The 27,470-nt window shown below is 39.6% G+C and overlaps 1 protein-coding gene across 1 annotated transcript in view; it reads right to left on the minus strand.

Moving 5' to 3' along the window:
* The window catches only part of ZDHHC17 (zinc finger DHHC-type palmitoyltransferase 17), a 91,914-nt gene that overhangs the window by 31,572 nt on the left and 32,872 nt on the right, over positions 1-27,470 (minus strand). Inside the window, exons 4-7 of the mRNA XM_070409678.1 lie at positions 16,144-16,221; positions 15,190-15,334; positions 7,888-7,952; positions 7,082-7,244 (exon numbers count right to left, since the gene is read on the minus strand). Of these exons, the coding sequence (XP_070265779.1) occupies positions 7,082-7,244; positions 7,888-7,952; positions 15,190-15,334; positions 16,144-16,221 (451 nt within the window). The remainder of the gene's footprint in view (positions 1-7,081; positions 7,245-7,887; positions 7,953-15,189; positions 15,335-16,143; positions 16,222-27,470) is intronic.

The following is a 27,470-nucleotide window of genomic DNA, read 5'->3' on the forward strand; positions in this document are numbered from 1 at the left end:
ATCATTAAATATTACTTATGCTTTCCCATTCAAGATACAATCAAAAAATGAATTTACTCATATAGATTCTATTTGTGCTTGCATTTTGGCTTATATTAGAGAGCAAATCAAAAAGTAGGTATTTTAGTACCTGCTGGATCAGAGACTATCACACAGTTTATCAGTTATTTCATATTCATTAAAGGTTTCATTAGTAATAGTTATTGCTACATAACATCCTGCTATATTACCAAATTTTCAGAACCCTTTCAGTTTAATTTCAATGATGACAAAAGTCTGAAGATGAATACAGGAATAAAAAAAACAACTTCTACTTCTACTACTGTTGTATTGCCATTCTTGATCACCTTAAATTCATTCACCCATAGAAATTTCCAAAGAGAATAAGATAAGAGCAGTAACTAAAAAAGAGTGAACCTCAAGTTATGAACTTGTAGTTCCCTTTTATCTCAAGAAAAAGAATGCCAAGGAATATAAGTGAACAGAACTAAAACCTTTTAAAGGAAGTAAGAAACAAGAAATAGCGTCCCTAATTCTCGATCTATGCTTCTTTATGCCTGTATTAATTTAAAATCTTCTCCTTTAAATTAATCAAACACCTACATATCTATTTTAATATTTTCCACTATTTATCTAGTACTTCCAGTATAAATGTGAAATTAAACATTTTCCAAATTTGCCAAAATTTCAAGAATGTATCATTGAATATTTAAAATTACTTTAAAAAGAAGAAAAAATATTAACATTTTAATTTTAAAATCTAGATGAAAATAAAGGAATAAGGAGCCTCGGGGTGCCTTACTTATGAGGGATGATTATCAAGTATGAAGTAGTTTATTTTTTTAAAAACCTAAAAAATTTTAAAAAGCAAACCACTACCACCAATAGCAACAACTATAACAACACCAAAATAACAACAGAAAGCCCAACCAATCCTTTAATAAAAAGAGCAATTGTATTTAAGTAGGAACAGGCTAATCTAGGTGGGTCTTCCACAAATAGGAATATTTACTTTTAAATATCTCACCTATTCAAAGATTCTATCACCTAAGTTGTTAGAACCAGCTAATTAATCCAAACTATAAAGATTACCTGAATAAAAGCAATCCCTTGGATAACAACTCCCAGAGAATATTCTGCAGTTGCCTCGGTCCAGCTGAGCATCCCTTCCACTAGAGGGCCATGTGACACCTAGGGATTGCCTAGATAAAAAGATGGAGGGAGCTTTAAGAAATCTTTCAACTACTCCTCTAGTCAACTGACTGCTTTTGTATAGTTCTTTTATTCAGCGGGTAAAATAAACAAGCAATTAATTTAAAGAACTGTATTAAAACCAGGGTTCCGAATCAAGTCTTTATTTGATCACTCCATGTGTTAGCTAAAATAGTAAACAATAACATATCTTAAATGGAGTATTTATGGACGATGTGACTTATAATAAAAGAAATTCTTCAAGGATTTTGGTCAGATAAATAAACATTATGGAAGATGGAGGTTGAAAGATCATATTTTGCCTAAGTTAGGTTGAATTTCATTATTAAAACAAAGGAAAATTCTTCCTTGGAGACCATCTAGGTCAGGTACTTAAGAGGTAATAAAACTACTTTCTAAAAACAGTTTCTTACCTCATTTCAAAAAAACTATACGAGTCTTCCAATATGTTAATTAACGAGGCTCAGTAATTTTACATTCTTTGCAAGCTAAAATTTATGTCCTTCAATCATTTTAGAAAGAAAAAAATTACAAATGCTTGGGCATTACTCCAAGATTGTTTTCTCAATACCCAATTCATCTATATTTATCTGCATAACCAAAAAGATGTGCAAGGGGGTAAAATATTTTTTTAAACTCACAAATGTGATGTTACCATAAAAAAGGATAACTACATAAGTCATTTAAAAAAAATCTTAGTATTCCCAAATAACTCCCCCCATTATTACTACTTAAAATTCAAATATATCCTATGTAACTATTATCCAGGTTCTTAATTTTTTTAAGTCATCAGATGAAAGTCTTCTAGAAAAGCTGAAATTTAATTTTTTAATAATAATTTCAGAGGTCCATGGATCCACCCCCTAATCAAAATCAAGAACCTCTAGTCTGGGGTATATAGCCTTTTCTAATCCTTCTAGGGATCAAAGTAGCCATTTTAAAGTTACCTACCATTTAATATTAATTGTCTCCAAAATAAGTTCTATCTTCTTTTGATAAAATAATCACGTGTTTATACATTAAAAGAATTGAATTCTTTAGTCAAATAACTCACTTACAAGGGTAAATACCTAGTTAATATAAAGACAGATTTCTAAGCAACTTAAGCTTCGCCTTATTTAGAAAATAGTTATTTTAGAAGAGGATCAGCTGATAGCTATATAACTATTATAACACAAAGTATAATTTATCATATTCTTTAAAGAATGTAACTTTTACTGGCTATTAAAGCCATTTCCAGATGTGTAGGCTACATCTTTTTGTCATAATTCATGATTAATAACAAACTCTTTCTTAAGACTTGAAATAAAAAATGTAAAAATATACAGGTATAAATCAACTTTACTTGTCAAATTCCTGGACAAAGAATCTTAACTGTTTTTTTTTAATAAACTTTTCCCTTTCAAACTTTGCAGCAATTTAAGTTTATTTAATTATCTTGGCATTCCACATAAGTAAAAGACACCACTCAAATTAAATATGAGTAAAGCGAAACCAATTCCTATCACCTTCACCCCAGAAAAGTTTTCCTTCAGTCTTCACAACCTTTATATCATAAGACATTCAATTATTCAAACCAAAACGTACCATCAATGCTATTTTCTTTCACCTTCATATCTAATCTACCTCTTCATTTCTACTCTATCATTTCCAAATCAACTCATTTATAATTATCTCTATTCCTACAATAAGCTAAACTAAATCATTAGAGTTGCAATAGCCTAACTCCGTGATCGGCAAACTGCGGCTCTCGAGCCACATGCGGCTCTTTGGCCCCTTGAGTGTGGCTCTTCCTAAGCCTTAGGAGTACCCTAATCAAGTTAATAACAATGTACCTACCTATATAGTTTAAGTTTTAAAAATTTGGCTCTCAAAAGAAATTTCAATCGTTGTACTGTTGATATTTGGCTCTGTTGACTAATGAGTTTGCGGACCACTGGCCTAACTGATCTTCATCCATCCCTTCCATTTTCTTAATTCCTTGATGCTATTCTTCCTGCAGCAACTAAAGTAATCTTTTAAAAATATTTAAAACACAAAGATTATATAACCAGCCTACATAAAGCCTTCCTTTTGTTTTTCATGACTGAGAATACAACTCAAGCCCCTTATCATGGCCCTGTATAATCTGGCATCTGCTTCTCTCCGTGGCTTCACTCCCTTGTTCACTGCTATTGGTCCAGGCCATCATTTTTGCACCTCTAACATGGCAAGCTAATTCCTGGCTTATTCATTATCCCTAGGCCTTGCACTTGCAGTTTCCTCTACATCACAAAGGCTAATACGGGCCAAATAAAAGTTTAAGTTTATGTGGGCCACAAAAAAACAAAAGCTTCAATTCTCATAGAAACATAGATTTATTTTAAAAAGTATAGTATAAAAAAAAAGAACAAGAGCAATGATAAAATTAATGTTTTCTTTCTGACACTGGCATCTCTTCTCTGCTATATTTCCTACTTCGGGGGAAATCTTGTTCACAGTGATTACTTTCGAAACTGACACAAGGTAAATGTCAGTAATTCTGGGTCTGACAGGAGACTTATTTCCTTTCATAATTGTAAATAATTGCTCACACCTTTGTATTGGCTGGGCCACAAAAATATTCGTTGTGAGCCGCATGCAGCCACGAGTTTGACATGCTTGCTCACATGGTAAGTTTTTTCCCAAATATCTTTGCATAATTGAGTCCTTTTCATCCGACAAGTTCACAGCAAATGTCATCTCCTCAGAGGCTTTCACAAATCACCCTCACATGATGTGGCTCTCTCAGCCCTCATCACTCGACTCCATTTGCCTATGTGTGCATGTGTGTTTAATTTACTATTGTCTATTCTCTCAATACAATGTAAATTCTGAGAGAACAGGGACTTCATCTCTCTTAAATACTGCGACTTCACAGCATTGAACATTGTTGAATGAATAAATGGCTTCCATTAGAAGGTGGTGACTAGACTTCAGCATATTAGGAATGCCAGATTCCAGTAGAATAGGCATCTGATACTTATTTTAATTACATAAAAAGTGCATTCTAAAACAAAAATCTACTTTTCCACCAGTGTAGATAAAAAGATTATTTTTACTCGGAAAGTATAAATGTTTCCTGAGCAACTAAAGCAACTCCTTAGACTTTCTTTAAAAATAATGTCCCTCCAGAAACTATTAGGGAATTAATTACATTTAAAATATTCTTATCGCCAAAACCGGTTTGGCTCAGTGGCTAGAGCGTCAGCCTGCGGACTGAAAGGTCCCAGGTTCGATTCCGGTCAAGGGCATGTACCTGGGTTGTGGGCACATCCCCAGTAGGAGATGTGCAGGAGGCAGTTGATCAATGTTTCTCTCTCACCGATGTTTCTAACTCTCTCTCTCTCCTTTCCTCTCTGTAAAAAATCAATAAAATATATTAAAATAAATAAAATATTCTTATCAATAAATAACCCTGATTGTACATGTCAGATAAAATGGAAATCTTCATAAAAAGAAAGTGACTAAAAAAATATATCATGACAAAGTTCTACAGGCACAATAATTATCTTAATTGACACTAGATTCTGCAAAGTATTCACATGAACTGTACTAGTTAAGGAAGCTACATCCATTTATCCTATCTTGGCACTAAATAATTCATGTGTCTGAACCTAGAAAATATTAAAAATATGAGGCTCAAACCATTTAAATCTTTTCAAGTATCTCTATTCTTACCATTACTTTTCTGTGTAAATTCATTACAGATTATTTCTCTTACTAAGACTAATCAAAAGCTTATGCAATGGTTAATGTGGAGTGCAAGTGTTCACTATTTATTTGAGAAGAAATTAAATTTACAAACCACACCTCAACTTCTTAAAAATCATAATCAAAAAGAAATTATCTAAAATTTTATATGAATAGAAATGATATTTTTAAATGCTCAAAATATATATGCTACTAGTTTCCAACTCCAGAATGGTGTAGTCATCTTGTCATAATTCCTTGGTGTTACCGCAATTTTAATACTGATATGGCTCTTGGCAGTCTATGAAGATTCACTATTTGCCATATTGAAACTAGTTCTATCTTTTCAATAATATAATGCTAAAAATCTTAAAATGTATTCGGAGGCAATAATTACTCTAGGTATGACCGGTAGCAAAAGAAAAGAAAGAATAAAAATAGCACTCTAAAACAATTCAGGTTATAAAATATAAGGTAATCTCACTGATTTTTTTCTTATAGGGATATTGGTCAGATTTAGTCAAACTCCTCCTTCCTTATACTTTAGGTCTTAATCCCTAACTTACTAATTATAGTGTTATGAACCTTTCAGAGTTTCCTATTTAAAAATGTATGGAAAAGCAAAATTTTCTTCCTATAATTTCAGAGTAGCAGAGAAGTATATTACCTAAGTCATGAAAACTAACAGTAAAGCTCAAGACTACACAAATCATCATTCAGTCAGTCACCAAATATTTAAGGGTGCCCATCATGTGTCAGGCACTATGACATGTTAATTTGCAGACAAGACCGCTCTTATCACTTTGGGTAGGAACAAGAACTTTTTTATTTTTTTTAAAGAGATAAAGAAAATGTGTCTGTTTTTTAAAAAATTTTTTAGTTTCCAATAAGGTATGTGATATTTACTTTTAAATATTTTTAATTAGACTCATTTCTAAATATTGGTTATATGAACTATATTAGGCACCTTATATCTAGTCTAAGCTATTTCATTTTAGTAGTTTAAGCTTCACTTTTTAGAGTAATACAAGAGAGACATAAATAGATGCCCTGATCCAGCAGGAGATAACCTACTTTTTGATTGCCGTTTCATAGTATTATGTGCTTGAGCCCTTCTCATAGTTAATTACCACATATCCCTTAGAAATTAAAAAACATGACTCAGAAAATATTATGGTTTATAGTCAAAATTAAAGAACACTTGTCATTGACACAGTTATTTATGAATACACATTACTAAAAGATGATGTTTAAAAGTTTAGCCCGGCTGGTGTGGCTCAGTAGTTGAGCATCAACCCATGAACGAAGAGGTCCCTGATTTGATTCCCAATCAGGGCACATGCCCAGGTTGCAGGCTTGATCCCCAATAAGGGTGTGCAGGAGGCAGCCAATTGATGATGTTTCTCTCTCATCAATGTTTCTAGGTCTCTAGCCTTCTCCTGCTCTCTCTAAAAGCAATAAAAACATTTAAAAATATAAAAGTTTAATGTCATTTCACAGAATCTGTTGCTAAAAAACAGGGTAGATCCTTAAGCTTTAAAAATGAGAATGGTTACCCAAAATTTAAGACTACCAAAAGAACATTCTTACAAATATCCATAAAATATCTACAAATTTCAAAATGCTCAGAGTATAAATGATAATTGAGCTTTGCTTAGATAATTTTGTGTACTTTTCCTGGATTAGTCCAGCATTTGGAGGAGAGAGGTTCTTTTTATAAACATCATAAAGGTGTTTATCAAATTTAAAGGTTTTGACCTTTAACATAAAAGACAATAAATGACCTAGTCAAGGAATTACTAAAAGTTATTATGGGTAATGTGGTTTAAGTATTAACTTGTGATTCTCTGTAATGATCTTCTTAAAGAAACCAAAACATTATTCCCTTCAGCTATAAAAATACAGATTATATAATTTCCAAAAGTAATAAGAATTCACTAATGAAAAGGCCACCAAAATCTGAAAATTACTTCAATACTAAAAGATGAAAGTAAATAAACCAGTCTTTCAAAAAAAATTTCTTGCATGAAGGCAAATAGTTGAGCTTAAATAAGAAGTTTCTTCATATTTGATAGTTTGTGAAAAAACCTGGTTTACTGAGAAATTTGTTTCTTATAACCACATTTTACATAGCATAATAAATATAGGATACTTTTACCTTGATATTCTGGGCATCAACATTAGCTCCAGCTTCCAGAAGAAGACTAATGACTGTCGTATTCCCTGCTAGTACTGACCAATGCAAAGCAGTGTTTTTGTGATACTTGTCACCAAGGTTAACTGAAACATTGAATGTTAAAAGCAATCTAGTTGGATCCACACTGAAAAGGAAAAAAGAAACAACAACAACAACAACCCTAATTTCAATTATAGAAATCATTACAGATACTAAACTGTGTTTGTATTCGAATTCCATCTTGGAACACTTCTAATCTAACCTATACTCAACAACTTTATAATCACAAATGAGATAACATTTTAATATGAAATATTAAGTATGTGAAATACTATATAAAGTAATACAGTTCTAAGAGAGAGCATACTTGGTCCTGATATTTTCTTTTTTTGATCTTGGAATTATGTCTTTAATATCTATATAATTAAACAATTATATTTTTTAATTATAAATCTGGATTATTCCAAAAATGATTTAAGGCAACTTACTAATATATAAAACTTGTTAATATACAAATCACGTGAAAAAATTCATTGCTTTTTTAAAAAAGATAACATCCTCTTCCATTCTTAGAAATTGTTGAAAGAAAATAGATTAAGGTACTACATTATTAAGGTAAGGGTAAGCATAGAGATTCAAACATCCAAAAAGGTTATTTGTCATATACTATGTATTCATAATGAAAAATTTAAGTATTAACAAGTATAACATTAACTGCTTTCTCTTTTCAACTATTTACATTTTATTATGTTGAAAATGTGAATAAGTATTTTATAATGCATACATACCTATGTGTTCTATAAGCTGCCCACATTAACGGTGTCATTCCATTCTGATCCATCATATCTACATCCTGATAAAGTAAAAAAAAAAAAAAAAAAATTACTAAATTCCTAAACAATTTACTTGGAAAAATCTAATTTACATATCATAGGAGAAGCCAATATAACACTATTCAATCATGGGTGATTTATGAAACTTTTTTTCTTAATTTCAAAGTAAAACTATTCACTGTCACTAATTATTTTAATGTGTGTAAATATTTAATTGATGTATATATTAAAGATATATTTAACATATATTTATAGTTTTCCTTTTTAAAATGCATTATTAATAGCCTTTCAATGTTTTGCATTTAAAGATCTTCACCTACTCTTGATCTTTCAGCCACAAAGGACAGATTAAATGATTAAAGTCTTTAAAAAACTTAATTTATACTAATTCATAATAGAAGGGAATAATAAAACTGTTTATTCCTAGGCATTTCAAAACTATGAATAAAAGACCTATCTTTTTAAACAATTAAATAAATTTAGTGTTTTCTCTTCAGTCTATCGTTATGCATATACATTTTTAGAGTTAAATAATTCTGCAAAGTTCGTGGTGATAAAGCAGTTCTCTGCCTTACTCCTCACTATTTTCACCTTTTTAGTCCATATCTTAAAATAAAATGCTTAAATTGCTACTTTTTGATTTTTCAATTTTAGGCATTATCTTCTGAGACCCCCTCAGTTTGCAAAATGAGAATTTCTCTCTTTCCTCTCCCTGCGTCATCACAAGTATATACCTTTCTTGTTCTTCCCTCTCAAGAGAATTGTAGTTTTGGTTCTAAAACATTTGATACTTACATTATTATAAAAATGTGACTATTCCCAGAAAAATCATGTAGTAAATCATGATTACTTTTCTTCTACTACCTAACTTTTTGCTTTACTTGGCACTATCTCCCCCTGCTCTCCCCGCCCCCACCCCCACCCCGCCCTTTGCTTAGTTGTTGTTTTTTTTTAAGCAAATTGAAATGAAAACTATCACCTACTCAACCAAAACTCTTCCCTAATTATCCAAGTCTAACTTCAAGACATTCTGATGTATCAGGGATTCTATCAGTTTCACTTCCCTAAAATTCTCTCTCCTAATTCACTCCAATCTGGACCCATTAACCTATATGACCGAAGCATCTATCTCATTAACTAAGAGTTATTTGAGGATCAAAATTATGTTAAATTCACATATTCTCAGTGCCCAGCACAGTAGATGATCAAAAATCATTCATTAAATGAAAAGACATGTTTATTCATCTACTCCTGGAAAAGGCACAGGCTTTAGAATAAGACAGACATGGTTTTGAATTCCTAGCTCTACTACTTAATAGCTGTAAGACTGGAAAAAGTACTTTAATTCTAAGCCTCAGCTTCCTCATCTAAAAATATAAATACAAATAATGGCTATAAGACCCTTGTAATGAATAAATGGAATCTTATGTGTTCCTAGTCCAAAGCCTGGAACATAACAGACATTCAACAAATATTAAGTTTCCTCTTCCCCCTTTCCCCATCACCCACTCCTGAATTACATTAAATCAGCAGTTCTAATCTGACCTGTTATCTAATTACCAGTCAGTGGAGAGAGAGCAGATTTACAGTGAGTACACTGTAAAACACGTATCTCTATGTAGCAGTTCTCTGTGAGTCATTATTACTGATGGGAGTATGTCTCAAATGTCCAAGTGTATTGAGGCAGAAAAAAAGCTGAGAACCACTACATTAGACAAACTAGAACACACATGTTTGGATGTTGTCATTAGTTTAGTGCCTCATCATGAATAATGTAATTAAATGCTATGCTTTATCTATAATAAACCCATTTCTGGATTTACTTTAAATATTTTGGGGGTCGAAACCGGTTTGGCTCAGTGGATAGAGCGTCAGCCTGCAGACTGAAAGGTCCCAGGTTCGATTCCGGTGAAGGGCATGTACCTGGGTTGCGGGCATATCCCCAGTAGGAGATGTGCAGGAGGCAGCTGATCGATGTTTCTCTCTCATCGATGTTTCTAACTCTCTATCTCTCTCTCCCTTCCCCTCTGTAAAAAATCAATAAAATATATTTTTAAAAAATAATAAATAAATAAATAAATAAATAAATATTTTGGGGAACATTTCATGTAACCTCACACAATATTTCCAATACTATATACATTGATTTTTTTACATTAAAAAATCTTCTCTAAAAAATGGCAAGCTTCCTTGTTTATTAAGCACTTTATCTTATTTTACTTCCTTCAACTGTCATGGTTTCAAGAAAGCTCAATTAAATTTGATGCCCAATTAAAACAGGTAAATTATTATGTTTAGATTTCTTCTTCCTCTTTGTAAGTCTTTTCATATCCTTTTAAAAAAGTGATGGCATTAAAAATATCAATAAATAAAAAATGTAAAATTAAGTCACATCTCTAAAGTACTTAAAAGAAAAATGAAATTCAACCTTTTCTCTCTTTGGCACAGGATTTAAAACTTGGTACTTCTTTTCCAATTACAGCCTGGAAGTATGGGTATTCTCTATTAGGAATAATTAACAAGCCCAGATCAATAGCTTATGGGAATTCCATGATTAACAGGGATCCGTAACTTAGCATTTTCCCTTTTTCTCCTGAAAATCATCCAAAAGAATTGGTAGTGAGCACTAAATATATTTAATGGTATAACTAAAATGAAACATTTGTGAAGAATAGAATGACAAACTGTATGGAAATGTTATATGTCCTAAAAATGTAAAATTGCTCCAATTAACAAAAAATGGGGGGAAGGGAATAGAAAAAGAAGGTTGAAAAAAAAGTATGATGAGTGCCTAATCCAGGGGTGGGCAAACTTTTTGACTCGAGGGCCACAATGGGTTCTTAAACTGGACCGGAGGGCCGGAACAAAAGCATGGATGGAGTGTTTGTGTGAACTAATATAAATTCAAAGTAAACATCATTACATAAAAGGGTACGGTCTTTTTTTTTTTTTAGTTTTATTCATTTCAAACGGGCCGGATCCGGCCCTCGGGCCGTAGTTTGCCCACAGCTGGCCTAATCTGTAATAGTTATAACTCAAAGGATGTTATTTAAAGCTGAAAAATCAAGTAATAGAAATGTAGTTATATTTATCAGAACAAAGTTAGTACCAAGAAAAAACAGTATTATAGACTAAAGTCAGTGAAAGAGAAGAGAAAGAATAAATAAAAATATACTTATTAGTGCTTATACTTTGGAACTAATCAAAACTAATAAAATTTGTTTGAACACTGATTGAAGAGAGAGAATTGTGTGACTATCTGAGGAAAGGATTTACTGAGCAGAAGAAACAGCAAACACAAAGGCTCTAAGACAATAACGTATCAAAGTTGCTCAAGAAACAGCAAGACTGGGATAATTAAAGCAGAGTAAGATGGCAGAAGTTAAGTTCGAGAGGTATCCAGGGCTAGATTACATAGGCCAAGAAAGGACTTTGGACCCCATTCAAAGTATAATGTAATGCACGTTAGAGGGGTGTGCTTTACAACATATTAGAATATACAAGGTAAAAAATGCTGGAAAAATATATACGAAACTGTTAAAGGAAGTAACCTCATTGGGGAAAAGAGGGGAGGGAGAAGTAAGATTTCATTTTCTAACTCATACTCTTCTATTATGTTTGAATAATTTAATTATGCATGTGTTACTGCTGTAAGCAGAAAAATAATTTACTTATGAAAAAGAGTAATTATTTGAAAGACATTTATCACCGTCATCATGCATTCATTATACAAAAAGTACCATGACAGGTAGAAACCATTGCTCTTTAATAATTTTATAGCCTACGGGCCACACGTTTGACATGCTTGGAAAAGATTACTGAAATCATCCAAATTCTAAAATTAATGCACTAACAAGAAGACCAGGAAGACTCAAAGATTTACACTTTTCTTACCCAGTTAAAAAGTGAAAGAAAAAAATGAGTATTATGAAATTATATCTGCAATACAGAAAGCCATTAAAGATATTGTCATATGCTATGGCACTATCTACTCCTTCAACCATCAGTCTAGAAGAAACTGTGGGAGAACAAGGATAATCCCCTGTAGTTGGTCTCCAACGATGGCCACCAGTAAACCTCACCTCCCGGTATTCAAGCCCTTGCATTACCACTTTGAACATGGTCCGGCTCCATTACTTCCTGTAACTGAAAAAATGGAGAAATGCTGCTGTGCCAGTTCAAGACCTAAGACTTAAAAAAGGCAAAACAGCCAAAACCGGTTTGGCTCAGTGGATAGAGCGTCAGCCTGCGGACTCAAGGGTCCCAGGTTCGATTCCGGTCAAGGGCATGTACCTGGGTTGCGGGCACATCCCCAGTAGGAGATGTGCAGGAGGCGGCTGATCGATGTTTCTCTCTCATCGATGTTTCTAACTCTCTATCTCTCTTCCTTCCTCTCTGTAAAAAATCAATAAAATATATAAAAAAAAAAAAAAAAAGGCAAAACAGTTTCTACTTCTGTTCTGTTGGGACCTCTGAGCCACCATGTAAGTCCACTTCCCCTGCTGCAGAGACCACATTGTGTGTGTGGTGTGGGGGGAGGGAGGGAGGGTACTGTGGAGAAGTTCTGAGACTGCATGGAGAAAAAAAAAGAGGCCAAGCTGTCTCAACATTCCTGTTGAGCCCAGCCTTTTAGCCATTCCTACCAAGGTACAAAGTACGTTTAAGTGAGCTACCCTCTAGCTCAGCTGAGCTCCCAGATGACTGCAGCTCCCAGCAATTATCACAAGAACCACCTAGTCAAGGCCAAACCACAGAACTGTGAAATATAATAAATTCTGGTGTTGTTCTTAAGCCATCAATTTTGGGGTAGTTTGTTAACACAGTAATAAATACACTCCCCCTCCCAGAAATTAACTTAACCAGTTTATGCCTCTTTTCCTAAGCTATAATGCACAAACACAACTGTCATTGCTTGACACTGCCAACAACAAATATCTTAAGGGATTCATAAAATAAATACTATTCAAATTCTAAATCAGCATAAAAGTTTAAATTAAAATAAATATAGGTTAATTACAATCAACTCAAATCATTTGTCTTACTCTTATAATGAGATCCTTAGCTATAAAACTAATATTTAAGCATAACCAGAAAAAATACATGAAAGAAAAACTGAGTGGCATTACTTTTAACAAAATACATTTATTACAAAAACATCCTATCTAATAAGAGAAACATGGTAATTAGCCATACCTCCGCTACCCTTCCCATTGGCTAATCAGGGTGATATGCAAATTAACTGCCAGCCAAGATGGCGGCCGGCAGCAAGGCAGCTTGAAGCGAACATGAGGCTTGCTAGCTCCAGTGATGGAGGAAGCCAACGTTCCCGGCCTGCCGCTGCCGGCCTCTGAGCTTGCAGTTTGAAACATTGTTACAAATATAGAAGCTAAACAAAACCCCAGAAACCTGCTTTCAGCCAGCCGGGATCTCAGAGCTGGAGTTGAAACAGTGTTTTGATTATAGAACCCAAACAAACCAGATACCTGCTTTCAGCAGCTGAGGCCTCAGAGCTGGAGCCAAGCCTCAGAGCTAAAGCTGGCCCAGAATGAAAAAAAGAAAGAAAAAAAGGAGCGGTTGGGAGCTTCAGTCACCCGCCAGCCTGAAAAGAGCCCTCAGCCCCTGACCCAGACTGGCCAGGCACCCCAGTGGGGACCCCCACCCTGAAGGGGGTGTGACCAGCTGCAAACAGCCATCAGCCCCTCACCCAGGCTGGCCAGGCACCCAAGCGGGACCCCCACCCTGATCCAGGATACCCTTCAGGGCACCCCAGCCGGCCCCCACCCGTGCACCAGGCCTCTATCCTATATAGTAAAAGGGTAATATACCTTCCAGCACCGAGATCAGCGGAGCCGCGAGGCCTCCCGGCACCGGGATCAGCATGACAGGGGGCAGCGCCCAAACCCCCTGATTGCCCTGCAGCTCTGTGTGTGACAGGGGGCGGGTCCACAACCTCCCTATCTGCCCTGCTCTGTTCGTGACAGGGGAAGGCGCCCCAACCCCCTGATCGTCCTGCGGCTCTGTGTGTGACAGGGTGCGGCGCCCCAACCCCCTGATCGGCCCTGCTCTGTGGGTGATAGAGGGCGGCACCCCAACCCCCCCCACCCCCACGGGCCCTGCTCTGTGTGTGATGGGGTAGAGCCATAACCTCCCTATCGGCCCTGCCCTGAGTGTGACAGGGTGCGGCACCCCAAACCCCTGATCCGCCCTGCTCTGTGTGTGACAGGGGGCGGTGCCCCAACTCCCGTATCGGCCCTGCTCTGTGAGTGACAGGGGGGAGCTCCCCAACCCCCTGATGGGCTCTGCTCTGTACGTGACAGGGGGGAGCTCCTCAACCCCCTGATCGGCCCTGCTCTGTGCGTGACAGGGGGTGGCGCCGAAACCTCCCTATCGACCCTACCTTGAGTGTGACAGGGGGCGGTGCCCCAACCCCCCAATCGGCCCTACCCTGAGCGTGACTAGGGATGGCATCGCAACCTCCCGATCCGCCCTGCTCTGTGCATGACAGGGGGCGGCGCCCCAACTCCCCAATCGGCCCTGCTCTGAGCCCGACCAGGGGCTGCACCTAGGGATTGGGCCTGCCCTCTGCCACCCGGGAGCAGGCCTAAGCCAGCAGGTCATTATCTCCTGAGGGGTCCCAGACTGCGAGAGGGCACAGGCCGGGCTGAGGGACCCCCCTCTCCCCGCCGAGGGCACAAATTTTTGTGCACTGGGCCTCTAGTGATATATATAAACTTGTAATATTTAACATGATTATAGTCAATGTACATTCAAGAAAAATCAGACAAACCACTTAAATCATGACAAGTTTTCTGGCATGTGTGAAACAGCATTATTTTATTTACCAGAAACTGAAAAACTGATCTTAAAGAATTTATCCCCCTCGAGAGGTACTTAATATAGAAAATAGTCAGTAATATGTTCAAAAAGTTTAAATGAATTCAGATGATATATTTTTTTAAATACCTAAATCTTCTTCCTTACTTTCTGGGATTCACCTCTGTCACTCTCGGAAATAAAAAAGCCCAACTTAATGGACTATTATGTGTTCATGATTATCTTCCTTAGTTTCATGTTAACTACATAAAGTATCACATAGCTGAATATCAAACTAATTACTGTATATATTTATTTCTTCTCTTCATCTATCAGAAAGTATATTTAAATATTACCAGGTTATTACATTTGTAACACCAATGACATCAGGCATTTAAACCATGAAGAACAACTGATTAAAATCCACCATTGTGATTTTTTTACCTGTCCTTTTGCAATGAGATAAGCAACAATTGAGGTATGTCCAAATTGAGCAGCCAGATGAATACAGCTACATCCTTCTCCATCAATTAATGAAGGATCTGCACCATATTTCATTAGTTGCACAACCATAGATAGATGTCCTTGTCTAAAACATAAAAGAATAAACAGTTAAATATACAGTTATTTCAAATAGTATCCTCTGGAAAGATCTTTCTTTTAAACAGGGTAATGGTAAAAAAAAAGATAACAAAAATACCTTTTAAAATTATTTTATAACAGGCATATGTGTCAAGACACATTTAGGGTTTATGGTTCTTAATTCTTAACTGGAATAACTGTCCTTGGAAATTTAGATACTCATAACTTCTTTAAATCTGTAATAAATAGTTATTATATTCCATCATGATAGTAATTGTTTGATAAACTGGGCAACTTCTTTAGTTGTAATATATATAGGCTGTAAAAGTATTATTACAAGTCTAAAAGTTTAACCCAATCATATAACTAACTGTATTAACATAAACATAGTTCATTCCCTAAGAACATTTTGGACAATAAACTTTCTGAACCTAACTTGGTTCAGAAAGCAGCAGATTGAGTCTTGGAATTAGGAGAGCTGTATAACATGCAAGACAGTCTATGGGCAGAAGACACTCAGATTATTACGCTTTACTTACCTCACAAGTTTACTGTAGACTAAGTCAATACACAGGAAAGAATTTTGTAAATTATAAAGTATAACATAAAGGTTTTTTTATGATGCCTTATTTGTTATGTCTTTACCTTTTATCCTAATGCAGGTAACATTGAACAGCAATACATTAGTATAATGATGCTAATACTATTGGCATAATACGTTTTCCTATTCATTATAGCATATCATTAAAAAAGTTGCTTAGTTACAGACTAATAAAGAAACCAAAAGGAAAAATAAATCCAGAAGCAGATTTAAACCTTGTGGCCCAATGCAATGGAGTTGAATTTAGGTCTCCTCCAAGCTGATCCACAATAGCACCTTTCGAAATGTAGTATCTATAAGACAAAATTTTAAATAATTTAGACAACTTTCATTTTCAATTTTTAAGAAATTATGTAAAAAAAAGAAAAGTGTTTTTCATTTTAGATCTCAAACTAGTTTATGCCTTTAAAGATAAATGATCATTTGTGAGAGTTTAAAAAATATATTTAGCAGAATTTTATATCAAACACATCACCTTCTTTTGATCTAGAAGTAAAAGGGAAAAAATTTAAGTTACCAAAAAGTTACAATTTGGTAATAGCAATACCAAATAACAATCATGTAAAAAAGCAAGCAAGAAAAAACAAAAAACCAAGCAGTCAGAGAACCCCAAAGACTTGGTTCAGAAAGCAGCAGATAGAGTCTTGGAATTAGGAGAGCTGTATAACATGCTAGACAGTCTATGGGCAGAAGACACTCAGATTATTACGCTTTACTTACCTCACAAGTTTACTGTAGACTAAGTCAAACAATACATATGAAAGAATTTTGTAAATTATAAAGTATAGCATAAAGGTTTTTTTTTAATGATGACTTGTTTGTTATGACTTGAACGCTGTGTTCCTTTTTTTAAAAAAAGAAAGAGCAACCTCACTGCTTAATATAGTAATGTCATAGCACCTTGATACCCTGTGAAATGAATAAGACTTAGCTGCTTCTTATAATACTTGCTTTAAGAATTATCAATGCAATGACTCTTGAATATAGTAAATGATTTACTGGTGGTCCGTGAGGTCCAAAAGGTTGGCGACCTCTGGTTTAAGGAAACCTTTGGAGCAGCGTTCGACAACCAGTGGTCCGCAGACCTCTGTTGGTCCATGAGGTCTGAAAGGTTGGTTACTGCTGATTTAAGGCATTTTAATGTCAAATGCTTGCTGATGTATGTATATTACTGGGGCTCTTAAATTGTTGTAAGTTTAATGTAATCACTCGTAATATACACAATTCTAAACATTTAATATATTCATATTTACATGCTTGATTCAGAAATTTTCTGCTTTATATAAATATTTATTAAACTGGTGCTTATAAAGCATTGTGCAGTGAGGAATCCAACTCCATTCTATCATGTAAAATAGTTTGAAGTAACTTAAAATATTTCCAGTCCAAAATATCACAGTTTTAAATTCTGTAAATTAGAACAAAAATACAGAATGTTTGTAATCTGAACACAGACATTTAACTAGTCCTAAATTGCTCTTAAGGTACCTGGCAGAGATTACATAATAGCTAAAAATTATATCTTGAGCCCAAAGAAAAGTACAGCTCAAAAGAATAGCTTTGATAGAAAATATTTTCTGAAAAATTTCAACTGGGATTAAAAAAAATAAATTTGATTACCTTCTCTATAGTCAATATATCTGTTCCAGAGAATTATTTTTACTCACATTTCAAATACTTTCTAGGGCTAGGACAATAAGCAATTTCCAACATGGTTTTAAAATATAACTTTGTGAGAAACCAAGATGGCGGCATAGGTTAACGCTGGAGTTTGCTGCCTCGAACAACCACTTCAAAAATACAACTAAAAGACGGAACGGACATCATCCAGAACCACAGGAAGGCTGGCTGAATGGAAGTTCTACAACTAGGAGGAACTGAGAATCAGAGGAGGCGCAGTGCTGAAGTAAAATACTAAGGTGCGGAGTGCGCGAGGCGTGGGCTGGTGGCTGAGGGCGTGATTGTCTGTTTCAATCCGGAGGGAGCCTCACACTCAGAGCTCCAGATCCGGGCAAATCTCTAGGGACCCAGACTCAAACGGGAGAAGCAGGACTGTCTGGCTACGGTCCCTCCGAGGTTTGCAGCTGTTGCTGGGACAGAGAGGCAGAGCCCCTGGGGACGGACTGAGAGCAGCCATAACTGCTCCCTCCTCCGCCCTGTTGATCCATGGGACCCGCCCCGCCCAAGCCCTGCACAAAGCCATTTGCCGGATAGCCTCAGGCAAAGGCTAGATTAGCACCTCCCTAGAGGACACAAGTTCTTCCACTGCAAACACAGCTGATTATCACAGCCAGTCGGCCTGGAGGTCAAATCCCTCTAGTATTAACTATAACAATCAAGGCTTAACTACAACAAGACTTTGCACAAAGACCACTAGGGGGTGTACCAAGAAAGTGTAAAAAAATGCGGAGACAAAGAAACAGGACAATACTATCAAGGGAGGATATTGAGTTCAGAACCACACTTTTGAGGTCTCTCGAGAGGCTTCTAGAGTCTGTCGATAAACTTGATGAGATATACAGGAAATCTAATGAGACCCTCGATGGTGTGATAAAGAACCAACTAGAAATTAAGCATACACTGACTGAAATAAAGAATATTATACAGACTCCCAACAGCAGACCAGAGGAGCGCAAGAATCAAGTCAAAGATTTGAAATGTGAAGAAGCGAAAAACACCCAACCAGAAAAGCAAAATGAAAAAAGAATCCAAAAATATGAAGATAGTGTAAGGAGCCTCTAGGACAGCTTCAAACGTACCAACATCAGAATTATAGGGGTACCAGAAGATGAGAGAGAGCAAGATATTGAAAACCTATTTGAAGAAATAATCACAGAAAACTTCCCTCACCTGGTGAAAGAAATAGACTTACAGGTCCAGGAAGCACAGAGAACCCCAAACAAAAGGAATCCAAAGAGGACCACACCAAGACACATCATCATTAAAATGCCAAGAGCAAAAGATAAAGAGAGAATCTTAAAAGCAGCAAGAGAAAGAAACTCAGTTACCTACAAGGGAATACCCATACGACTGTCAGCTGATTTCTCAACAGAAACTTTGCAGGCCAGAAGGGAGTGGCAAGAAATATTCAAAGTGATGAATAGCAAGAACCTACAACCAAGAGTACTTTATCCAGCAAAGCTATCATTCAGAATTGAAGGTCAGATAAAGAGCTTCACAGATAAGGAAAAGCTAAAGGAGTTCATCACCACCAAACCAGTATTATATGAAATGCTGAAAGGTATCCTTTAAGAAGAGGAAGAAGAAGAAAAAGGTAAAGATACAAATTATGAACAACAAATATGCATCTATCAACAAATGAATCTAAGAATCAAGTGAATAAATAACCTGATGTACAGAATGAACTGGTGATTATAATAGAATCAGGGACATAGAAAGGGAATGGACTGACTATTCTTGGGGGGGAAAGGGGTGTGGGAGATGCAGGAAGAGACTGGACAAAAATCATGCACCTATGGATGAGGACAATGGGTGGGGAGTGAGGGTGGAGGGTGGGGTGGGAGCTGGAAGGAGGGGAGTTATGGGGGGAAAAACGAGGAACAAATGTAATAATCTGAACAATAAAGATTTTAAAAAAATAAAAATAAAAAAAAATAAAATAAAATATAACTTTGTTTTCAATAGGATGGGGGAATTTTTTTTCCCTCCATGCTAAAAAAGAATCACTCCTATTACCTTTTCATTATAAACTCCTGAAAGAGAAGTACTACTATCCTCCTATATAATAAAAGGGTAATATGCAAATTGACGAAACAGTGGAATGACAGGTCGCTATGATGCACACTGACCACCAGGGGGCAGATACTCAACGCAGGAGCTGCACCCTGGTGGTCAGTGCACTTCCACAGGGGGAACGCTGCTCCGCCAGAAGCCGGGCTCATGACTGGCAAGCACAGCGGCCATGGCGAGAGCCTCTCCAGCCTCCGCAGCAGTGCTAAGCCATCAGTCAGACATCCCCCGAGGGCTCCCGGACTGTGAGAGGGCACAGGCCTGGCTAAAGCAACCTCCCCTTGCCCCCTGAGTGCACAAATTTTGTGCACTGGGCCTCTAGTATTTTTATAACATGCTATTCTTTGTAGCTATAAAACCCTAGCTCAAAACTATACTCCTGAGAAGATCGTATACTTCTTATTTTTAAACTAGAATTTTCCTGCAATACTAGAAGAAAGTTATTATCACGGAATGCTATTGCAAGTACTAATGATCTCTAGGTATTGAGAAGGGACTATCAATGAACAAGAGATATCAACAAGCATTCGAAAAATGAAAAGCAAATTGCTAAAACTCAAATGTCTCCAGAGGGGGACACCAATGAGAAGCAAACCAGAATCTACACTAATAAAAGAGAAAGATGGTAATTGGCGTACGACTGCTACCCTTTTCATTGGCTAATCAGTGAGTATATGCAAATTAACTGTCAGCCAAGATGGCGGCGGCAGCCAGGCCGGGATCAGCGGAGCCGAGAGGCCTCCCGGCCGCCTGGATCAGCGGCCGAGAGGCCTCCCGGCCCCAGGATCAACGGAGCCGAGGGGCCTCCCGGCCGCCGGGATCAGCGGAGCCGAGAGGCCTCCCGGCCCCGGGATCAACGGGGCCGAGGGGCCTCCCGGCCCCGGGATCAACGGGGCCAAGGGGCCTCCCGGCCCCGGGATCAGCGGGGCCGAGGGGCCTCCCGGCCCCGGGATCATCGGGGCCGAGGGGCCTCCCGGCCCCGGGATCAGCGGGGCCGAGGGGCCTCCCGGCCCCGGGATCATCGGGGCCGAGGGGCCTCCCGGCCACCTGGATCAACGGGGCCGAGAGGCCTCCCGGCCCCGGGATCAGCGGAGCCGAGAGGCCTCCCGGCCCCGGGATCTACGGGGCCGAGAGGCCTCCCGGCCCCGGGATCAGCGGAGCCGAGAGGCCTCCCGGCCCCGGGATCAGCGGAGCCGAGAGGCCTCCCGGCCCCGGGATCAGCGGAGCCGAGAGGCCTCCCGGCCACTGGGATCAGCGGGGCCGAGAGGCCTCCCGGCCACCGGGATCAGCGGGGCCGAGAGGCCTCCCGGCCCCGGGATCAGCGGAGCCGAGAGGCCTCCCGGCCGCCTGGATCAACAGGGCCGAGAGGCCTCCCGGCCGCCTGGATCAACAGGGCCAAGGGGCCTCCCGGTCCCGGGATCAGCGGGGCCGAGGGGCCTCCCGGCCCCGGGATCATCGGAGCGGAGAGGCCTCCCGGCCACCTGGATCAACGGAGCCGAGAGGCCTCCCGGCCCCGGGATCAGCGGAGCCGAGAGGCCTCCCGGCCCCGGGATCAACGGGGCCGAGAGGCCTCCCGGCCGCCTGGATCAACAGGGCCGAGGGGCCTCCCGGCCCCGGGATCAGCGGGGCCGAGGGGCCTCCCGGCCCCGGGATCATCGGAGCGGAGAGGCCTCCCGGCCACCTGGATCAACGGGGCCGAGAGGCCTCCCGGCCCCGGGATCAGCGGGGCCGAGGGGCCTCCCGGCCGCCCGGATCAACGGGGCCGAGAGGCCTCTCGGCCGCCCGGATCAACGGGGCCGAGAGGCCTCCCGGCCGCCCGGAACAACGGGGCCGAGAGGCCTCCCGGCCGCCTGGATCAGCGGAGCTGAGAGGCCTCCCGCCCCGGGATCTGAGGAGCCTGATGGAAGCCCTGTGTGTTCATGCACCCTGGGGGTGCAGAGGTCCTTTCCTAGGCAGAGGCCTATGGCGAAAATTTCGACTCTAAGAAGCAGCCTACGGCCTGGAAGGGGGCTCCCCTGACCTCAGTGCTGGAGAAGACCATTAAGCAGAAAACTAAAGAAACCGATTTTACATCATTTCCCAGGTGGAGAATAGTTGGCATGTAAGCCCCTGACCAGTGCCCAGCCTCTCCTCTGTCAGTCTATCTCACTCTTAGGTACCATGTTCTTTGTTCTGTCTTAACTGCAACTCATTTTTAAACTAGATTGCTTTTAAAAGAAGACTAAATAAAGTTTCCCTTAAGTTATTTAGGTGGTGCTGGGGCTGCTGGGGCTGCTGGGGGCCTGATAGAAGACACAAACATGCAATGGGGGGCCTGTACCCAGCAGCCCCAAGGCCCGCCACCTTGGTGCTGGGGCTGCTGGGGGTATCAGAGACACAAACCCGCAGGCCCGGCACCCAGCAGACCCAAGGCCTTCGTGGCAGAACTAAGGAGCAGCAAGCCAAGCCGTAGGAAGCAGCAAGCAGGTGGGCAGTAACAAGGGAGGGGTCCTGGACTGCAAGAGGGCACATGCTGGGCTAAGGGACCCCCCACCCATCCCCAGTGCACGAATTTCGTGCACCGGGCCTCTAGTATATTATAAAACCCTAGAAAAGCTAAGAGATTAAAGTCAATTGTTACCTCCAAAGAAAGTAATAAGAAGCTGGACTGTAAACATAAACACTGGCTGAAAGTCAATTTAAGTTACTGAAAAATTGTTTTCTGACCTATATACTCCATGAAAGTGAGTATTTATTTAACATCACAAATAGGCATTTTAGTGACACAGAAGCAATCAAGCAGCTGACAGAAAAGTATTCATAGATTTAACAGTACAATGTACACTATACTGCTAAATCTTAAAATGTGACTACTCAAACTTTTAGTATTATTGTAGTAGTAATTCAAACTCTTAAAGTTCTGATTCATTCTTGCATCCTTAAACTTCATGGTATGGTAGTGACTTAGGCTTCAGCCTACCAGTGGTCAGCAAACTCATTAGTCAACAGAGCCAAATATCAACAGTACTTCTTCAAAATAGAGTCGCCCAGGCTGAAAACCGACTTCTGCGCATGGGCCACGAAGTTTCAATCGCATTGTACACCCGCCCGCACGTGGTATTTTGTGGAAGAGCCACACTCAAGGGGCCAAAGAGCCGCATGTGGCTCGCAAGCCACAGTTTGCCGACCACGGGCTAGGCCAGTGATGGCGAACCTTTTGAGCTCGGCGTGTCAGCATTTTGAAAAACCCTAACTAAACTCTGGTGCCGCGTCACATATAGAAATTTTTTGATATTTGCAACCATAGTAAAAAAAAGACTTATATTTTTGATATTTATTTTATATATTTAAATGCCACTTAACAAAGAAAAATCAACCAAAAAAATGAGTTCGCGTGTTACCTGACACGCGTGTCATAGGTTCGCCATCACTGGGCTAGGCCCATGTTGATTTTAATAGTCAATCATCAGTGTTTGCCAAAAGGTGTTTTCTGTGCACCTTTACCCAAGAAGTTTGAGCCTCTGGGAATTAAGGCAAAGAACCATATAAAACATTTTACTAAAAATGTAGCAATCCAGTGAGAGTTTACATACTGAACAACAAGAATTCCAAGCCATTTTCCTTGTTCTGGTCAGCAGGCAGCTAGACAGATGCTTAGGCCTATCCCACAAATTAAAAGATTCTTCTCCTAGAACAACTGAACAACCCCAGAGAAAAACCTCCAGAAACGGACATTTGGGAGGCTCTGAATGTAAATTCTCTAAGCCTCACAGCTTCCAGGGTTGTTATTTTTTTAAGATTTTTATTGGTTTATAAAGAAAGGAGACGGAAGAGGGTAAAAAAGCGAAACATCGATTGGCTGCCTCCTGGAGACCAAGCCTGCAACCTGGGCATGTGCCCTGATGGGGAATCAAACTGGTAACCTTTCAATGCATTAGACAACATCCAACCAACTTAGCCACACTGGTCAGGGCATAATCAGGTTTTTTATGTCTCTCCTAAATATGAATAGCCAAATAGGACTAGACAATTAAGTGAAAGTTCAAATATGGAAGAAGACCAAAATAAAACAAGCCTAAAATAGATAATATACAGAGAAAAAAAACTTAACACAACAAAAGTTACAATTAATAGCCTCCAAAAAAATAAGAGACTATATACCTATGATAAAAGAACCAAATTTTTCTTTAAAGATAAGGGGAAACAGAAGAAATGCTTAAAAACTGAAAATGTGTTAGATATAATTAGAAATGAAAAGAGGGACTAGAAGATAAATTAAGAAACTCTCTTCAAAGTATAATTGCTATACTGGGAGACAAAAGGTAGCTAGAATAAAGCTAGAAAAAGAAAAAAAAATTAATTTGGTTGGTTCCAGTATCTAACAAGTAAGAGTTCCTGAAAGAAAAAAACAGAAAACGAAAATGAGGCATTCTTGAGGGCACAATGCAAAAATTCTTCCCTAAACTAAAAAGGCAAATTTCTAGGCTAAAAGTGGCAAATTAATGGCCATAAATTGAACTTTTAAATAAATAAAAACCGATCAATGCACAATAAACTTTCACAAAATTGGGGCTAAAGAAAAAAATTACATGTTGTCAAGAGTAATAAGCCACACACATAGTTTGTTCTCAGAAAATTATAAGCTCCATATCCTATACTAATAAAAGAGAAACATGGTAATTGGCTAATCAGCGTATCCTTATGCAAATTAACTGTCAGCCAAGATGGCGGCCGGCAGCCAGGCAGCTGGAAGCAAACAAGAGGCTTGCTTGCTCCCGTGACTGCAGACTGCAACATTCCCAGCCTGCCGCTGCCAGCCTCTGAGCTGGCAGTTTGAAACATTCTAACAAATATAGGCCGGGATCTCAGAGCTGAAGTTATACATTGTTTCGATTATAGAACCGAAACAAACCAGATACGCAGCCTCAGAGCTAGAGCCAGAACTAAAGCTGGCCCAGAATAAAATAAAAAAAAGGAGTGGTTGGGAGCTTCAAATCAACAACCACCAGCCTGAAAGCAGCCCTCAGCCGCTCACCCAGACTGGCCAGGCACCCCAGTGGGGACCCCCACCCTGATCCAGGATACCCTTCAGGGCAAACCAGCCGGCCCCCAGGCCTCTATCCTATATAGTAAAAGGGTAATATGCCTCCCAGCACCGGGATCAGCGGAGCAGTGAGGCCTCCTGGCACCGAATCAGCGTGACAGGGGGCAGAGCCCAAACCCCCGATCGCCCTGCAGCTCTGTGTGTGACAGGGGGCGGGGCCACAACCTCCCTATCCGCCCTGCTCTGTTCGTGACAGGGGAAGGCGCCCGAACCCCCTGATCAGCCCTGCTCTGTGTGTGACAGGGTAGCACCATAACCTCCCCATCGGCCCTGCCCTGAGTGTGACAGTGGCTGCGCCCCAACACCCTGATTGGCCCTGCTCTGTGGGTGATAGAGGGCGGCACCCCACCCCCATCCCCACGGGCCCTGCTCTGTGTGTGACAGGGTAGAGCCATAACCTCCCCATTGGCCCTGCCCTGAGTGTGACAGTGGCGGCACCCCAACCCCCCTGATGGGCCCTGCTCTGTGTGTGACAGGGGGCAGCGCCCCAACCCCCTGATTGGCCCTGCTCTGTGCGTGACAGGGGGTGGCGCAGCAACCTCCCCATCGACCCTGCCTTGAGTGTGACAGGGGGCGGTGCCCCAACCCCCCAATCAGCCCTACCCTGAGCGTGACTGAGGGTGGCATCGCAACCTCCCAATCCGCCCTGCTCTGTGCATGCCAGGGGGCGGCGCCCCAACTCCCCAATCGGCCCTGCTCTGAGCCCGACCAGGGGCTGCACCTAGGGATTGGGCCTGCCCTCTGCCACCTGGGAGCAGGCCTAAGCCAGCAGGTCGTTATCTCCCGAGGGGTCCCAGACTGCGAGAGGGCACAGGCCGGGCTGAGGGCCCCCCCCTTCCCAATCCCCAAGTGCACAAATTTTTGTGCACTGGGCCTCTAGTTTTTTAATAAAGGCCATCTATGAATATAAACGGCTAATATGCAAAGTGTCCCCTCAGGAGTTCGACCTGAAGACTGGGAGTTTGATCACTTGCTATGACGTGCGCTGACCACCAGGGGCCGGCACGGAACATGGCTGGTGCGGTGTGCTGAGGGAACAAGGGAAGGAGGAGGCAGGGAATCTGAACCGCCCTAATCGCTGGCCAATCCTAGGGACCCAACCCATGCACAAATTCTGTGCACCAGGCCTCTAGTATTCCTTAATAAAGCCTTGACTTGAAATCAGACACTCATGCATTGTTAGTTGTTGTTAATGAAGATCTTTAAGGTAACAACAGACTGTTGAAGACAAGAGGTTGAGCTAATCTTTTCTATCTTATTATATTAGGGTAAAAGCTGAGAAATAGTTGAAAGACTTGCAATTGAAGACATTAATTAGGAATATAAACCTATCCAGGCTGAGTATCTCCTCCTTTCCAAAGTACATTTACTTTACATATCATCATCATGAAGGTGACCCAACTACTTTGCTTGTGGTAAGTTCCTTTAATACACATTCTGATAAAATGTTAACTGTTAGAAGAGACAATTGTCCATGGGTCTCTTGTGCTCCCATGTCTTGCTAGGTATACCAAAAATGCAAGGCCCTACCCACTCTTTACACAGGCCATTTCTCCGAGCTGTGTTTGCATCAAGCAGCCTTTAGAGATGAGGCAACGTCTTCCTCTGGGACAAAGAGCAAGCCTGCTTACCACTTACTATAAAGAAATGAATTCCCCAAGCTGCAACACAAACCTGCTGTGTATGCTGCATCCATCTGGACAATATCAAGCCACTCTTATAGGACCTAAAGAGCAAGAGGGTCCTATGCAAATACTATGTTCATGCTATTTGCTATACTATGAATAATCAAGTCCTTTGTCTCTACTTGAGTCATGTTTCTTCTGCCAGCATCCATGAAATAGAAGTAATATGTTGGAGTTTTTAAGTAGGGGGTGATTCCAAACCCAATAGTAAAAATTAATCTTGAGGCTATGAATACCAGTTGTTAGTGAAAACTGTACTTACTCAGCATATGTTTGTTTTAGAAAAGTAACTTGCTAGACTATGTACTGTAAGAAATTAAGCTTACCCACCTGAAAATATAATATACACAGACACTATAATTTTTAACTCACTCTATAGTTACTGACTTTATTTTGTAACTTCACTAATCCATACGTGGTTTGGAACAATTTGTAAGGCATGTAGCATTAAGACTTTTTATCTGTATTTCTCACTTTAAACTTTCTTATATATTTCTAAACATGAGACAAAAGTGAATTTTTGATCAATAAAATGAAATCAAATGTATCTCACTATAATACTTAAAGCAAGAAAATAACAAAGTAATGTTTTAAAATTCCGAGAAAACGACTTTTAATCTAGAAATCTGTGCTCAGACAAACAACCAATAAGGTATGAGGTCAGAAGATATTGTAACTTCAAAACATTTACTTCCCAAGCATTCTCTCCCTCAGCAAGCTATCAGGAAATGTGCTCTACTAAAACCAGGGAGCAAAGCAATAAAGATAAAAACCTGAGATCAGGAAACTGAGAGCAACACTGGAGCAAAGGGATTTCTCAGGACAATGGCAAAGGAAAGTCTCAAGACAATTGTTGTATAGTAGCTTTAAAGGGCAAACAGTTTGGGCGGGAGCAGAAAGGTGGAAATCCAGGAAGAACTGATAAATGATCTGATACTGTTTGCATATAGAGGGGTTTTACAGTTCTGACTAAGAGTATAGTAAGAATTAGTTATGACATATAGCAAATTGAACCAATTTTTAA

This window comes from Myotis yumanensis, unplaced genomic scaffold (assembly GCF_028538775.1).
Source record: "Myotis yumanensis isolate MYYU_CA2020_CCGP unplaced genomic scaffold, mMyoYum1.0.hap1 SCAF_3, whole genome shotgun sequence".
NCBI lineage: Eukaryota > Metazoa > Chordata > Mammalia > Chiroptera > Vespertilionidae > Myotis > Myotis yumanensis.